Source organism: Choloepus didactylus, chromosome 6 (assembly GCF_015220235.1).
Source record: "Choloepus didactylus isolate mChoDid1 chromosome 6, mChoDid1.pri, whole genome shotgun sequence".
Taxonomy (NCBI): Eukaryota; Metazoa; Chordata; class Mammalia; order Pilosa; family Megalonychidae; genus Choloepus; species Choloepus didactylus.
The window spans coordinates 69477640-69495017 of record NC_051312.1 but is presented as its reverse complement, the minus strand read 5'-3'; the positions used below and the strand labels follow the sequence as shown (position 1 = coordinate 69495017).

The 17378-nt window shown below is 46.0% G+C and overlaps 1 protein-coding gene across 13 annotated transcripts in view; it reads left to right on the top strand.

The window, feature by feature from the left end:
* MICAL2 (microtubule associated monooxygenase, calponin and LIM domain containing 2) overlaps positions 1-17378 on the top strand; it is a 142490-nt gene that overhangs the window by 104494 nt on the left and 20618 nt on the right. For all 13 annotated transcript variants that reach the window (XR_005217438.1, XR_005217437.1, XR_005217439.1 and 10 more), the window contains 7 exons: positions 773-899; positions 1524-1614; positions 2822-2969; positions 4014-4213; positions 4627-4730; positions 13646-13714; positions 16965-17114. Coding sequence is in view for 10 of the 13 variants with exons in the window: in XM_037839952.1 (XP_037695880.1) it covers positions 773-899; positions 1524-1614; positions 2822-2969; positions 4014-4213; positions 4627-4730; positions 13646-13714; positions 16965-17114 (889 nt within the window). In the remaining 3 variants the exon portion in view is untranslated. The remainder of the gene's footprint in view (positions 1-772; positions 900-1523; positions 1615-2821; positions 2970-4013; positions 4214-4626; positions 4731-13645; positions 13715-16964; positions 17115-17378) is intronic.

Here is a 17378-nt window from a genome sequence, read left to right as displayed (position 1 = left end):
TCCAGATCACCTGTCAGGTGTCTCCTAGATCTACCTAGAGCCTCTGCCCCTCTCTGGTCTGCCTGCCTATATGGTCCCAAAGGAAACTTTTTCCATCATGATCTGCCTTCTCCAGTGACTTTCTCTGGTGCCCAGGACTTAAGGCCCAGGACACCAAAGAGAAATCTTCATCTGGTCTAGCCCTAAAGTTGGAGATCCCTGACATTGCTCAGTCATCCAAGAGCAGGAAGAGGTTTATTTAAGAGATTGATGTAAGGAAGTCTTCCAGTGCAGGGTTGAGTGTCCTGCCCTGGTTGGGAGTTGGGGTGTGTGACCTCTGAGGCCTCTTCTGTTGCTGAGGTGCAGGGCTCTCCTCCAGACTCCCACTGCTGGCCACGTGGCGGTGGTGACTGGGGAGCTTGGGAGAAGTCAGAGGCTGGTGGGTGGAGATGGACCTCTGGCATTCTTGGGTGTGGAGGCCTGTGGTCACTGGGGGGGCAGGCCACAGAAGGCAGCGTGGCTGAGTGGTGGTTACAGCAAAAACCACAGGTCACCGTGCTGCCAGCCCTGGGTCCCTGGCCTCTGTTCAGGGAGGGAGGCCAGCATCACTGCCGCTGGACTCCCACCTCCTCTGGATCCCTTTGACCCTTTCCCCACTTTGCAGATTGCCAGACCTTGCAAACACGTCCAGAAATCCCTTGACTACATGGGAATGGGAGAGGGGCCGAGGGTGGGGACAAAGGCCTGAGGTGGCTAGAGCCATCCCTGACCTCTTGGCTATGCCTCCCGCCAGAGAAAGTCTTTACCGGCTGTTACCTCAAACAACCCCAGAGAACATCAGCAAGAACTTTGAACAATACACATTGGACCCGGGGACACGGTACCCTAACCTCAACTCACACGGTGTCCGGCCCAATCAGGTAAGCCCCTCCCTGGTGCCCCGTCTGGGTCGCTTGGCCCTGAGTGGATGGGGAGAGAGGATCACATTAAATCTTGATACATTTCTGGGTCTGAGGCCACTATGCCTTTAGCTCAAATGTGGAAGCTTTTCCTCTCCTCAGAGAGTCACAGGAATAAATTATAGTCAGCATCCTTTTGAACCCACAGTAGAAAAATAGAACACATATGATTGCATATGTTTATCTGCCACTGTGCATGTGCACTGCTGAGCATGTAGCTCTCTCAAGTAATCTGCTTGGCCAGTTGTCTTCTCTCCTTACTACCCAGTCTCAGAGTGCAGTTTTTCTCCCTTTGACCCAGAGCCACCCAATCCCCAACCTCTTCAGGCATTAGAACAGAGAATGGTGTGAATTGTTTTAAAGGAGCCAATTATGTATATTCTTACCTCAGTTGCCCCATATTTGGGTGGATAATTGAGATCCATTGTTCTATATCTCAGGTTGCCTTGCTGAAAATCATCCCAGCCAGTGTTAGAGTGAAAGGGTAGCAGGCATTGAGTAGAGAGTAGGTAGCATATCGAGGCCTTGGGACTATGGTTTGGGGGAAGCTGGGGCGCCGCTGTGCGAGGTCTCCCTTGGTTGCAGGTGAAGCATTTGTATATCACCACGGAGCTGCACCACTACCCTCTTGAGAGAGTGGGCTCCATCAGAAGATCCGTTGGCCTCTCCAGGCAGGGTAAGAGCCCCCTTGGGGTCCTGGCCAGGTCGCTGGGAGGGGCTTCGTCAGGGGGGAGGCCTCCTGGGAGGCTCTGGTGATACAGGCTCTGAAGTCAGCCCAGCTCTGCCCCTGTTACTTATGTGACCTTCTGTGACCACATCTCCTCTTTGTACTTCAGGTTCCTCACCTGTAAAATGTGCATAAGCACCTACCTGTGGGGCTGTTGCAAGGATTAAAGGAGTTAAAAATGTGCAGTGCTTAGTACAGTAAATATAACTGCAGAATTATTTCATTGGGACTTGCTTTTATTTTCCTGTTGTTTCCAGTGTGGGGTCCTGTCTCCCTATCTAGATAATGAGCTCCACATGTTTCACCCTTTTCCTGCTCTCCCTGAGCCTGACATAGGACTGGGCATAAGGCCATTGCTCCATGGTGGATGAAGGAAGGATTAAACGAGTAACTCCCCCCACATCTGGCTTTGCTCAGGTCACCCTCCTGCTTAAAGGTCTCTCTGCTTAAAGGTTGCCCACCCAGCCTTCCCTCCTCTCCTGAGTTAGACACCCTCACCTTCCTTCTCCCTTCCTTCCACATACCACACGTCCCACTGCTACCACCGTAATAAACTTTTACTATTATACAAACATGGCAGGTTTTTCTAGATTCTTTGCCATTGCACAGACTTTTCTGTTTTCCTGGAATGCCTTCTTCTGTCTAATGAATTCCTAGACACTCTTCAGGAACCAGCTCAAATGCACCTCCTGTGGGACACTTTCTTTGGGGAGTTCCCCTCCTCTGGCAGACTCAGTGCAAACCCGCTGCCCATTTGCCTCCAGTGCCCGCTTTCTCCTCCTCCGCAGCACATATTGCACTGGGTCCGTGTCACTTACCTGTGTCTGTGTCTGTCCTCCCCAGTGGATGAGCATGTTGTTGGCAGAGTCCACAACTTTTATCTATGTTCCTAGGCTCTAGTCTGGGGCCTGGCCGGAGTGGATCTTAGGGACTCTGCTGGAGGAGAGTGTGCTTCCCATCCCAGCTGCCTGCCCTCCTGCCATGTTCAGGACAGGGCACTCAGGGAGCAGCCCTGGTTGGCAGGGGTTGCATGGCCATGCTGGATGGTCACTTCTCCTGGTCCCCAGCCTTGGTGGCCATCAGAGGGGCTCCCCAGAGCAAGCTTCCTGAGGTTCCCCGCAGAGTGCTTCCCCACCATCTACTCCTCTTACCACAGAGTCAGACGTCCGGCCCAGCAAGCTCTTAACCTGGTGCCAGCAGCAGACTGAGGGCTACCGGCACGTCACCATCACCGACCTGACTACATCCTGGCGTAGCGGCCTGGCCCTGTGTGCCATCATCCACCGCTTCCGGCCTGAGCTCATGTGAGTCTGGGGTCCAGGCTGGACTTACCGAGCCCCTCACAGCTGAGGAGCTCCTGCGGGGCTACCAGGGCTGTTCTTTTAGTTTCACAGTCTTCAGTGTTTGGTTCAATATTTTTTTTTGAATGTTTTTGATTTGTGTTTTCTCTTAAATTTGTTCTTTTCCCTTTGCACTGATTGCTCTGCCAGCAAGATGTTTGGTCTGAGTCCCTGATGTGTGAGTAGCAGAAGTGGCTTAGGCTCAGTGATTGTACCCCCCACCCCACCCCCTTTCTTAGTTAAATTTGAATATTCACACACACCTTGGAGCTATATCCTCAAGAGAGGAATTATGGGCAAGATGTAATTCCTGGAACCTGTTTGAGAGTTTTACAGTGGAAGTATTAGATTTGAGACCAATCCATTAGCTATGTACTGTTGGACCAGCCACTTACCTTTTCTGAGTTTTAGTTTCTTCATCTATAAATTGGGAATAATGGCAGGGTCATTAGGTGATGGGGTAATGTTTGTTGAAATACTTTGTGATGTCCAAAGCACAGTACATCTTTCAAAGTTGTTTTTAAATCAACAGCAGTATAACCTCACCCACATGTGGAAATTAATCAAAACAGGCTTAAAGGAAACCTACCAAAGGGTTACATTTGGGAAATCAGCTTACCTTTTACTTTATATGTTTATATAGTTTGATTTTTATTTTTATGAGAAGCCATATTACTTTTGTAATTAAAAAAAAATGCTCATGAATTTTCCAAAGAGGTTTAAATGATTTTCTGATTGTTTTGACCTGGGCAGCAATGGTGTCCTCATGGTCCAGCATGATTGATCTCTCTCTGAGTGAGAAGTATGGGGTTAGTCTTCTCCTGGCTGAGCTGCCCTTGAGTAGAGGGCCTGGTATTAGGGTTTGGAGTGGCTCTCCTTTGCCCTCCCCAATCCCTGCCAGGGTCTGGCAGAGCGTCACCCAGCCAGGCTCCTTATGGCTAAATTTGCTCAGCTCTTCACACCTCTTCCTCCTCTCCTTGAACTTCTCCACTTTGTTTGATTCTCTAGCAACTTTGACTCTTTGAATGAGGATGATGCTGTAGAGAACAACCAGCTGGCATTTGATGTGGCCGAGCGTGAGTTCGGGATCCCCCCAGTGACCACTGGCAAGGGGATGGCGTCCACCCGAGAGCCCGACAAGCTCAACATGGTCATGTACCTCTCTAAGTTCTACGAGCTCTTCCGGGGCACTCCGCTGAGGGCTGTGGGTAAGGACCTTCACACAGGCTTGGCTTGACCCTTACGCCACCCCTGCCCTTGTGCCAGAGCCTGGCTGCCCTTAACACTAGTGTAATCTGTTCTGATGCTGAACAATACCTTCTTCTGACTTTGAGGCTGAACAGGGGTAGTTCTCCATCCCACTCACCACTCACTGCATGTGTAAGTGTGTCTGTGTGGGAGGTGCCATGTGGGGAGGTCATTGATGGAGCTGCATCAGCTCCCTACCTGGGGTGTTTACATCTACAACTTGGGGTACAGGAATTACACATCTGTAATGTAGAATATAGATGTACATTGTATAGATCTATATGATTTGGGGGTACAGCATAGTGATATCCCCTTGGCCCTGGGGTAACAGTGTTAGGACCCAAATCTCACTTGTACTTTTATTTCCTTAAAGATTCTTGGGGCAAAAACCATGGAAAAACTGAACTCAGCTTCACCAAATCATCCATTCCTAATAACTATCTCAACCTCACGCTTCCAAGGAAGAGGACTCCACGAGTAAGACATGGCCTGGTTTCTGTTTTATTTCTCATTGCACATGGGTGGGGCAAGGAAGAGGGAGAATTTCATGCTCTTGACCTGTGTATGCTGCAGAATTTCACAGATCAGATGCTCAAGGTAGATGGTAGTAAAACTCAAGTTAGTAACTGAAAGTTTTTAGAATTCCCTGGCACCATGTAACTAGTTTCAGTGACTTAGAGGTTGTTATAGGAAGAGCATTGTAGAGCGCTAAAAGGACATGCTGGTGAGTATATTAAAGAATAAATCAGATTAGTTCTGCCTCTTAAGGACTGAGGATAAGATGAATTCTCACTTTGCCTAGCAGTTTAGATGAGTAACACCATGGCTGTAGGTTTAGCAGCGGAAGTGTATAGTGGTGATGCTATGTTTACATGTTCTGTTAATTTTTAGATTCATTCATTTATTCCTTCATTTAACAAATATTTATTATACCATACTATATGCCAACTTTAGGACTGCAATTTTTTTTATTTTCAGTTTTATTGAGATATATTCACATAACATACAATCATCCATGGTGTACAATCAGCTGTTCACAGTGCCATCTTATAGTTGTGCATTCATCACCCCAATCTATTTTTTTTTTTTAACTAAACTGGGGTAAAGAATTAAATAATGTGGGATTACATGCTGCTTTTTGTCTAGGATAGTCAAGGAAGCCCCCTCTGAGGAGGCGACATTTTGGGTGAGGACCAAAGGAAGAAGACAGTCATGTGAAGCTCTGGCTGGGTACTTTCACATAAGTCCTTTCATTTAATCCTCATATCACTTTTTTTTTTTTTATCTTCATTTTATTGAGATATATTCACATACCACGCAGTCATACAAAACAAATCGTACTTTCGATTGTTTACAGTACCATTACATAGTTGTACATTCATCACCTAAATCAATCCCCGACACCTTCATTAGCACACACACAAAAATAACAAGAATAATAATTAGAGTGAAAAAGAGCAATTGAAGTAAAAAAGAACACTGGGTACCTTTGTCTGTTTGTTTCCTTCCCCTATTTTTCTACTCATCCATCCATAAACTAGACAAAGTGGAGTGTGGTCCTTATGGCTTTCCCAATCCCATTGTCACCCCTCATAAGCTACATTTTTATACAGCTGTCTTCGAGATTCATGGGTTCTGGGTTGTAGTTTGATAGTTTCAGGTATCTACCACCAGCTACCCCAATTCTTTAGAACCTAAACCAATCTATTTTTGAACATTTTCCTTACACCAGAAAGAATCAGAATCAGAATAAAAAATAAAAATAAAAAAAGAACACCCAAATCACCCCCCCCCCATCCTACTCTATTTTTCATTTAGGTTTTGTCCCCATTTTGCTACTCATCCATCCTACACTGGATAAAGGGAGTGTGATCCACAGGGTTTTCACAATCACACTGTCACCCCTTGTAATCTACATTGTTATACAGTCGTCTTCAAGAGTCAAGGCTACTGGGTTGGAGTTTGGTATTTACTTATAGCTATTCCAATATATTAAAACCTAAAAAGTGTTATCTATGTAGTGCGTAAGAATGTCCACCAGAGTGATCTCTCGACTCCATTTGAAATCTCTCACCCACTGAAGCTTTATATCGTTTTATTTTGCATCCCCCTTTTAGTCAAGAAGATGTTCTCAATCCCATGATGCCAGGTCTAGATTCATCCCCAGGAGTCATATCCTGCATTCTCAGGGAGATTTACACCCCTGGGAGTCAGGTCCCACATAGGGGGGAGGGCAGCGAGATCACCTGCCAAGGTGGCTTAGTTAGAGAGAGGAGGGTTACAATTTTTGTTGGTTGTAGATGAGGGGGCAGATATACAGAGGTGAAGAATATATGGTCCTTGCCTTTGAGGAGCTCAGAGCTTAATAAAGAGTTTCCCAAACTTTCTCGACTATGGAACCCTCAGTATCTTGGTAATTTTTTCACAGTGCCCCTAGATCAAAAGAGAAATGCAACAGCTCAATTTATTAAGTAGTTAAGTCCAAATGACTTAATAGGACTAGTTTGCAAGGTGTCTGACAGATGTCACCATGCCCAATACCTGTATCATGCTTCCTTCACCACTAATTAGCTCGTTCATTAGGTATTTATCAAGGATCTTAATGATAAGACATGCAGAAATTATATGAGGCTTGACCATAGGCCCAAGACTAAGAACCAAAGGTCAGAATCTTGGGAAACAAGAGAACTTAAGGGGCTAGCGGAAGCAGAGTAGCCAGGGAAGATGGAAAAGAACAGTCAGAAGAGAGTTTCTAGAGGACAGTCTTACTGACAACATCAGGCAACAGAGCCAAACAGGTTGAGGACTGAGAGAAGGCTATGGGATTTGGAGGTGTTCAGAGGAGTCGGGGACAGAAGGCAGACTTCAGAGGATGAGGAGGGAATGAAAGTGGAAGCTGTGAGTAAAGTCCTCTGGAGCCTTGGGAGGGAGATAAGTTCCAAATCTGAGTCGGGGGATGAGGAAGAACCAGAAGGCTTCAAGGATGAGCGATGGGAGACAAAGAGGAAGAACCCAAACATATACCTTAAAGGCACCAAAGGAGAGGGGAGTGGGGTAGTCAGCAGAAGCAGAGGATAGAGGGGTCAAGGAGAATGGAGCCAGAGCCAAGACCTCTGGCTGGAGCAGGGAAGGCGCAGGAGGGCTGCTGTAGGTACCCTGCACAGAGCTTGCCTTCTCTCTCCAGAACTGCAGGGAATTCCTCCCCTAAAGCCACAGGGGCTGCTGGTCTCTGCAAGTTTTTGAGTCTCGCTAGGTAACTAACAGTCTCTTAACCCCTGCCTTGTCCTGGCAGCCCCTCTGCCCCAGGGTGGGGCTGGATCTCACAGGCTCTTTTCTTTCCCTCGCCTGCGTGAGCAGTGGCCACTTTTTCCACTGAGCTCTGCTCTCCCTGGAATGCTGCAGCAGTTGTTTTGCTAACCCCAGGAGCAGGATACTTGATGCTTCTGCCACACCCTGTCTATAAGAAGGAATGGGCTAGCAAGGCTAGAGGTGGGAAAGGAAGATGCGCAGGTCTGTTAGGTTTTTCAGTGGAGCAGCTAAAATGTGAGCTATACCCACCTCTGTTCTCCCCCACTGCCTCTCTAGCTGCCCTAGTTTAGAGGCTCCGTGTGAGGGCTGCATTTTCTACCATTTTCCCACGGAGTGAAGGCTGTGTTCTGGAGACCAGTTGTCAGCTTGTGGCACCCCAGTCCAGCCCCTTTTTCTTCTGAAGCTCAAGGACCTCTGCTTTGGGCTGTTTTTCCCCAAGCAAGCCAGTGCAGGTCTTTCCGGAAGCAACCTGCGCCAAAAATTTGCTTCCTTTCTTCATTCACCCTGTTTCTCCCACCACTTAGCTCACAATGGGAAAGTGCAGAGGAAGCTGGAGGGATTGCTCAAACCTTTCACTCACCACTCCTCTGTTTACAGAATGACCGAGTCCGGCCAACGCTGGCTTAGAAGGTGGAGATGGTCGAAAGTCACTTGTCAGCAAGGCCAGCCAAGCCCTCTGAGGACTGCTGGGGCCTCACTCCACTTCCTGCTGCCTTTGCTTAGAAATGCAGTGGGAGCAACCCTGGATGCCCAGGCTCACGCCCCTCTCTAGAATCAAGATATAGGCTAGGTCAGGCTTACGTGATTGTCTACTAGAACACATGTGCATAGTATCCATACATGTAGGTTTATAGGCATTCCACGCCTGGAAAAAGGAGAGCTTGGGGATTATATATATTTTTTCCCCTTAAAAAGTCCTTGGTCTACTTTTCGCCTGGGCCAATTCCTGGGAACTCCAGGAGTCTTATCACCATGTACATAAGTGACACCTGAGCATAATAAGTATTTGCTTGACCTTCCACACATATGTCCTCATATGCATGTGAATACACACACACATGTACACACACACTCACACACTCACAATACCTTACTGTATTCTCTTAGACCTACCAACATGGGTGATGCCTGTATTTATGGTCACTACAGTCCTTACATATGTTACATTACATTCATACACAGAGTACCTGATCTTTGTTTGCCCTATTCTGAGCCCAGTCCTTGGACGACAACATAAAAGTTGTCACCTATTCCTGGAAGGCCCAAACCTAAAGGGAAGTCAGTGGCCCCAGGACTTATCCTGCCCAGCTGGTTGATTCTGGCCCAGGTCCTCCTCTTCCTCCAGCACTGGTCCCCCGTAAAGTCCACAAAGCCTGACATGTCAGTGTTTGGTCTGAGCAGCCCAGGACCCCCTCCCCTGTGCTCCTCTTCTCAACCCTCCTGCACAAGTACTTTACAGAGAGCCAAGAGGCATTGTTTAAGGAAGTGTTTCCTCCAGCCATCCATTCACTCAGCAAATGTCTATTGAGCACCTGTTCTTCGCTGAGTCCTCTTCTTGGTGCTGGAGACAGAGCAGTGAACAAAACAAGTGAGGACCCTGCCCTGGGTACCTTACATTGTAGGGGAACTTACTAAGTTCTTCCTACTCCCCTATACCCCTACTTCTCTCACAGAGCCACCCACCCAGCAGCCAAAGCTACCCACAAGGTTTCTAACAGTTTTCAATTTAGCGGTTTGAAGAAGACTTAAGAGAGTGGAGAGCACTGAGTTGGGATGCTTCTGGCTTCATCTTGGATACTTAGCAAGCAGAGCCGAGAGCAGGCTGAGGTTGTTCTCTCTCCTTTCCTCTGTAAGACCATAGCCTGTGATTCGGAACTGATTTACAGATTGGGAATGAAATTCGAATCTAGGCAGACAAAAATGTATTTAGGTCTGCTATGAGGGTATGCAAATGTTTGAACCTCTTAGAAAACTCTTTTGCTTCTCTTTGCAAAATGAGGGTAATAGCTTACCTCACAGCGTCATCTTGACCAATGATGGGGCAAGTGCATGCTGCAGGGCTAAGCGCCATGTCTGACATCTAGAAGTGGGTCAGTAAATGATAGGTCCCTTCTTTAGGAATACAGGCTAAATGAAAAGTCCAGATTTCTAAAACCCATTTGGATTGAACACTTGGCTCTGTACTGCAGCCATGACCAATATAGCACTTGACAGCATACAGAGCACTTTCATGTATATATACTTATCATTTACTCCTCACGTTACCTTTTGAGGAAGGCAGGGAACTTATTCTCATCATGATTTTATAGATGGGGAAACCTGGACTTAAGAAGAGTAAGTTGCCATAAGTCATATCGCTGGTAGATGTCAAAGTCAGAACTAGAATTCAGATTTTCTAATTCTGTTACTGACACTAACCCTACTAATAGCATCTAACACTTGTATAGCACTTGATAGTTTAAGGAGTGTCTTACATATGTAATTTCATTTATCCTCACAATAATTTATGAGGTAGACAGTATAATGTTCCTTCTTGGTGAGAAAACTGATGTCAGAGAAGTGAGGTGATTCTCCTAAGGTCACACATCTAGGATGGAAGTAGTGTCAGAACTCAAACTCATGGCTCCGTGCTGCTCTGCCAGCGAAGAAGAGCTTTCTTGCCAGTATCACTGGGCCCCACTCTCATCATAGCTGCCCCCCCCCCCCATTCAACCAGGCCTTCACCTGCAGTAGTCAAGTTTCTCTTCCTATGACTCAGATCAAAATTTCTCCAGGATTAAGCTACACCAGCTAACTAAATATAAAGTTTCTTTGCTTTGGCTAAAATCACATGCATTCAGGCAGTGTGGGAACATGGTTATCTTGTGTAGATCAAATGATCAAATGGCAGATAGCTGTCTTTGTTTTTTTTTTCAGTAGGGAACCCAATTAGTTTAATAAATGCCCTTTGGTATAGAGAATCTTTCAAATCATGGGGGAAATGTGGTAAGAAAGTGTTCTTAGGGTGGAAGGGCTAGAAAAATGATAGGAAGAGAGAGTTTTGTTCATTCTCATGCTCTCTCTGAGCACGATGTTTTCTTCTTCCTTATACCTCAATTATTTGAAAAGCAAAATAGAGTCTAAGGAGATGGGATTACCGAGGCAGTTTGGTTCCCAAGTATAATAATACACACAAAAAGATTAGATAAATCTCTAGGTTTGGATTTTCTTTTTGTTTTAACCTAGCCCTTAGTTGAGAATCAATACTTCAATAATAAATCCATGAGGAAAAGCGGAAAGCGTTTGGGTATGTATGTGGCTAAGCTTTCCACATAGATTCCATTTTATTGTCCCATGGGTCAGAATGAATCAGAGGAGCTGAGGTTGCCCCCATCCACTTACTTTATTCCCCTTGAGGTATTTTGGGGTCTTCTTAGGAGCTGCTGGCTGGGTACCCTCTCCCCAGAAGGCCTTTTGTGAGCCTGTGTCTATCCTGGCTGGGTTTGACTCTATACCCTCTTTACTCGCTCTCATTGTTTGAACAGTGAAACCCTAGGCTGTTGAGTGCAAAAGTTTTGCTCTTTGAGGGGGAAAGCCAAGTCCTCATTTAAGATGGAAACAGAAAAACAACAAAAACCTTAAGATTATGCCTTGAGTGTTCCTGTTGGGTAGGACACGCTGTACTTTCACAGGCTCCCGACTCCGGGCAGGGCGGCATTCACAGGCTGTGGAGCTGGGGCTCAGACAGCCTGTGTCTCTGAGACCCAGTGCTGTTGCAAATAAGGTCATCTGTTTCTCTTGGTGTTTGCCCAAGCATTTGGGCTGAAATCATTTCCATTCACAGCATAATGATTTAGGAGAAGAGGAAAATGTTGACAGGAAGGCAGGGCCCTTTGATCTGATGTTTTGTGCTGCCTGAGCAAGGGAAGGGTCAATTTTTTGAACTAATATCAATGATTAAACTGTGGTTGATTCTGTGTTAAAAAAAAAGAGAGATGATGATAACCATGGGGAGATAAGAAGGAGTGTAAGAGTACAGTAAGCAGATCCTTTCCATTGGACACAGGTGGGTACGTAGTGGACTGTGTGCCAGGAGGGCTGCTATAGTTATTACAGCTTCAGAACAACCAAGAGGTAAAAGAATCCCTTGATTGGCTAGGATTAGAATGTGCAGGGCTTGTTGGGCTGTACACCTGGGCTTGAAGTAAGAGGGGTGGCCCCACTACTGCATCAAAAGTGGTACAAAGCTGGAGATTTAATCTGGGCCTGCTATAGAGGATCCCTAAGAAAGTATAGGAGGCTCTCAACAGAAGGGATACACAGTCAGTGGGGCATGGGTCTTGAGGGAGCTAGTCATTTGCAGTAGACACCAGCTGGTGGCAGAGAGAGAGGTCTAACCCCAGAAGCATATGGGGAGAAGCTGGGTAGACTCTAGCCCAATGTCAATGATAGGCTTACCCAACAGAGAGCAGAGGAAGTACTAAACTCAGCCCCCCATCCCCACCCCAGCCCTGGGCATCAGCTCAACCTGCACAGTTCTACTCATTCCCTTGGGGAGACAAGCCTGACAACAGACGTGTTCTTTGGTGGTCCTTGCGGGGGTCATACAATGGGCTTGGGTAGAGCTGGGTTTTCCAGGCTTAAATAGTTCAGATTCAGGCAGCACAGAGCAGGCTGTAAAGGGTTATCAGTAGGGTAACCATGTAATGTATTGTCCAAATCAGGGCACTTTTTTTTTCTCATTTTTTAAATTCAGTTTTATTGTGATATATTCACATATCATGCAACCATCCATGGTGTACAATCAGCTGTTCACAGCACCATCATTTAGTTGTGCATTCATCACCCCAATCTATTTTTTTTTGAACACTTACTTTATACCAGAAAAAGTAAAAATAAGAATAAAAAATAAAAGTAAAAAAGAACACCCAAATCACCCACCAACCCTATTTTTCATTTAGTTTTTGTCCCCATTTTCCTACTAATCCATCCATACACTGGATAAAGGGAGTGTGATACACAAGGCTTTCACAATCACACTGTCACCCCTTAAAGCTACATTGTTATACAATCGTCTTCAAGAGTCAAGGCTACTGGGTTGCAGTTTCATAGTTTCAGGTATTTAATTCTAGCTATTCCAATGCATTAAAACCTAAAAAGAGATGTCTATATAGTGCATAAGAATGCCCACCAGAGTGACCTTGTGACTCCATTTGGAATCTCTCAGCCACTGAAACTTTATTTTATTTCATTTTGTGTCCCCGTTTTGGTCAAGTAGATGTTCTCGACCCCATGATTTTGGGTCCAGATTCATCCTCGGGAATCATCTCCTGCGTTGCCAGGGAGATTTACACCCCTACAGATCCCATCCATGTAGGGGGGAGGGCAGTGAGTTTACCTGCCAAGTCAAACCAGGGCACTTTTGAGAGTGAAAGGGGATGCTGTTAATAATTACACTGTTGGGGGAGGAAACTATAAATCAGAACTGTCCTGAGCAAACTGGGATGTACAGGCACCCTAGTCATTGGAAGCTAATGAAATGTCATTTACTTGTTTTTGTGGGGTGACTAAACTGCTGACTTAATTGGCCATCAAATGCTTGTACAGCCAATTTGAGTCCTGAGCATCCCTGCAGAGTGAACCAGTGCCATCTTCTTGGAGGAGAGCAGTGTGGTGTTCTCCGTAAGGTAGCATGCTCGTTGCATTCTCAAGCCTGGGGGTGACCTTGAGGAAGTCATTGAAACCCTCTGAGCCCAGGGTCCCGTTGAGAGTAGAAACAATCTGTGCCCTGCCTCTTTGTTTTGGGGATTCTCTTTGCTTTGGGATGTTTCATTATGATCTTTTAGGGTGTGATTCCCACTCATTCTGAACCCCTGGTTCCCTAGGTGGAATAAGGCTCCCTCTACTTTGCCTAGACCTAACTGATAGCATTTGTCACAATGCAGTGGAATTTATTTCCACATCTGCCAAACAGGCTGGCAGCTGTTGGACGCAGGGACTGATCCCCAGTGCTAGCTCAGAGCCAGCCTTATGGCCTCAGGGATCCTAGTGGACCTGAAGCCATTGTCAGCCCTGAGCTCACGATGCTTTCTTGTCTGTTGCAGGTGGATGGCCAAACTGAAGAGAATGACATGAACAAACGGAGGCGGAAAGGCTTCAATAATCTGGATGAGGTTTGTGTACACTGTGTCAATTTAAACAAAGGCCTGTTTCCTGCCAACCAGTGGTCATGGACCCACCTGCCCGAGGCGGCGGCTGGCCCTCCTTTCTTTCCTTTCTTCTGAGCCGCTGGGGCAGAGACTTTGTACCCAGCATGGCTTGGCTTGATGGAAAGACAGTCCTGGGCTCTGATCCTCGCTTCACCGTTTACTAACTATGGAACCTTAAGTATCATAAACTCTGGGTATTTCATATTTAGAAATGTATATGATATAAATTTCTCAGGACTTTTAAAGATTAAAGATTAAATGAGATAACATGTGTAGCATGCTGAACATACTATCTAGCACAATGTTAATCAATCTGTAATCGCTAGTAGTAGTAATGGTTAAGAGGCATCAGAGGTCCCACTTTTCTCCAAGTCATTGTCTGTCTGTACCCTTTTATGCTTTCTGTGCTTTTAGTCTTGAAATCAAAGGTCCCAGTGCCCACAATCGCCACCTTCTGGTGAAAAGAGAAAATTACAGGCTACTTTGTCAAAGCAGAGGACTAGTCTCTCCTGCTACTGAAAAACAAGATCAGCAGAAAAAGAGAGAATCAGTACCTGCTTCTCCAGGTAGCCCTGTAAAGAGGCCTGGGATGTATACTTCCTTCAAAAAAGACATTCTGATTCCACAAAGACAAACATAAATATTGTCAGTGATGTGTAGGATGCCAGCATTAGCTAGGCTACTGGCTTATGTCAAAATTCTGACATGATTTATAGGACTTAGAGAAGACCTTTTCTATCTTCTTTGGGAAAAGGGGTTTTATTGCTGTATGTTTTTATGACATTTTTGCTCATGTCTGTGACTTGCTTGATGTGGGGGCCTTGATAGGGATCAAGACTCTCCATCTCCCAATAGCGACCTTGAGCAGCTAGCTATTGTTCACCCCATTTTCTGGGGTGGCCAAAGGGAAGCACTGATAAATGAAGCCTGGAGTTCAGTCCACCACTTAAAATTTGAAGAAACTCGTTTCAGTCAATGAGTTCACATCACCCTTGTGCGAACCTTTTCTTCTTCGGGTGCTCCTTCAAGAGTCGTTGCTTCCTCCTCTCTTGGCTCTGGCCGTGGTGTGAGGAGGAAGCCTGCAATAGGGAGGTGATGAGAGGATTCCTGTTAGCAGAGGCTGACTAACAGGGTTGGAGGAACGTGCCATTTCCCAGAGACAGGGTGGTGGCTGTCCGCCTTACGTGCCTGTGATCTGCCTCTGCGTCTTCTGGAGAAACTTCCTTTAGGTACACTTCATCTCAGCCGAAAGTCTTCTCCTGCTTTTGGTCTTTGGTTTATTCTCGTCTTGTCTTACTGCGGCTTAAATGAGGGGTTGTTTGTGGTGTTTGTGTTGGTGACAACATAGAAGTCAGAGCGTGGGAAGAAATCTGGTTTGAATCTGGCCCTTCTGAGATGGCTTTTTAGTGTTTTCTGAGGTTGCTGTTTTGCTTAAAGTCAGCTATAACAAAACAGTAATTCTTCCTACATTCTTGGTACTCAAAGTGTGGTCCAAGAAGCAGCAGCAGCAGCATCTCCTGGGAGCTTGGTAGAACTCAGCCCCTCCGAGCCCACCCCAGCCTTACTGGATCAGAATCTGCTTTTGAACCAGGTCCCCAGGTGTTTCATGTGCACATGATAGTCTGGAAAGCCCCGGCCCGATGACCTGCTTTTCTGGCTGATTTTGAAGTTGTACAAAGAGTGGCCGCCCCAGTCAACTCACTCTCTGCTCACTCAAGCCTGTATTGGTATGCAAAGTTACATTTCACATTTTGAAGTAGGGTGACTCTCTTTGGGTTGTGTTTGTCAATCACTTTAGAGTGGCTCTACATACAAGGTTTCCCATGGGGCTGCTGCTTCTGGGGACCTCTTGAAAAACCAAGTGACCTGGCCTGCCTCCTCCTGTGAATTTCTTCTGAGTGCTGCTTTGTTGTCTTGAGAGTACCTTTTCCTGTGAGACATTTCTGTGTCTCCTTGGGAAAGCATACTGCCTGCCTTGACACGACAATACCACTGATCCTTCTGAGGCCTGTGAGAGCAGATCCTATGGTAAGAGGACCAGTAATTTTCAAATTTTTATTTTTAACAAATGAGCTAAAGAAACCTTACATGGAACTCCTTTTTATAAAACAGCATGATCAAATGTCAAAGTCCTCAGCATCAGTCATAAGTCACGTTGGCTTCATGTACCCTCGATAGGATGTGATGAGAAGGGCCCATCTATGGTATCCATCTCCAAAATCCACAGTCCCGGTCTAATCATGAGAAAATATCAAACGAAACCCAACTGAGGGACTTTAGACAAAATAGCTGACCAGGACCCTTCAAAAGTGTCAAGGTCATGAAAAACAAGAAAAGATTGAAAAGCTGTCCAGATTGGGGGAGATTAAAGAGCCATGATGACTAAATGTAATGCAGAATCCTAGAGTGGATCCTGGAACAGAAAAAGGACATTAGTGGGGGGAGGGGGGGGGGACAGAAAAAACAAAACAGAGCAATCCAAATAAAGCCTGTAGTTTAGTTAATGGTATTGTGGCGATGGTAATTTCTCCATTTTGATGATTATTCCGGATATTAGCCTTAGGGGCAGCTAGGTGAAGGGTATACAGGAGCTGTATATCTTTGCAACTTTTCTGTCAATCCAAATTTTTTTCAAGATAAGTTTTTAAAAGATAAAAAGTTTTAAAAGTTTTTAAAACAGAGCAGTGTTGGTTGAAGTTGGGGGTGGGATGCAGAGGTGAGAGGAGAAGGAACCCAGGGCCTATACCTCACCTATTGACATCCCCCCTCCAACCCCACTTTGCTCCCTTCATCCCCTTCACTCTTTTCCTTACAGCAGCCACGTTACATATTTTGAAAACTATTTGGCCCGTCGCTATATTATTTTTAATTTTTCAATAACCTTGTGAGAAGGGCTACCACTTTCATTTTACAGATAAGGAAACTTCAGAGAAGTTATGCAAATTGCCAAGGCCACAGGGCTGGGATATGGAAGAGTTGGGATTTATCCCTTACTGGCTTGCAAGCCTGGGGGTGCCCATCTTTTGGGACGGCACGTCCCTTTTGTGAGTGTTGTTTCTTTTGGGGCAGCACCTGCTGCTCCCACCTCCCTACCTCAGATCATGGAGGAAGTCCTTCTTCAGGAAACTGGTGCTGTGTCCTGAGTTCCCAGACTCCCTCCATGATGTCTGGGTTCCAGGATCCAACAACCAATGCACTCTTTTGACTCTTGCAGCCTTCAAACTTTTCCAGTAAGAGTGTGGGCTGTGATCTAGAGTGTGGCAGCATTAAAGAAGGTGGGAATCAGAACAAAGTCAAGTCCATGGCAAACCAGCTGCTGGCCAAGTTTGAGGAGAACGCTCGCAACCCTTCACTCCTGAAGCAGGTGAGTCGTGTCAGATGCCTTCCTGGTTACCAGACTGGATGAGAAGCCAGCAGAAATGTTCAGGCAGTAATGGGTTTCAGCTCTGCCAGCCAGGCCTGGGTCTAGTGGGCCATGGGCTTCTTCCAGATCAGGAGTGGGCAGACCTTTTCTGTAATGGGCCAGATAGCAAATATTTTAGGCTTTGTTGGCCATGTGATCTCTGTTGCAACTACTCAATTCTGCTCTCATAGCATGAAAGCAGCCATAGAAAATACATTAAAAATG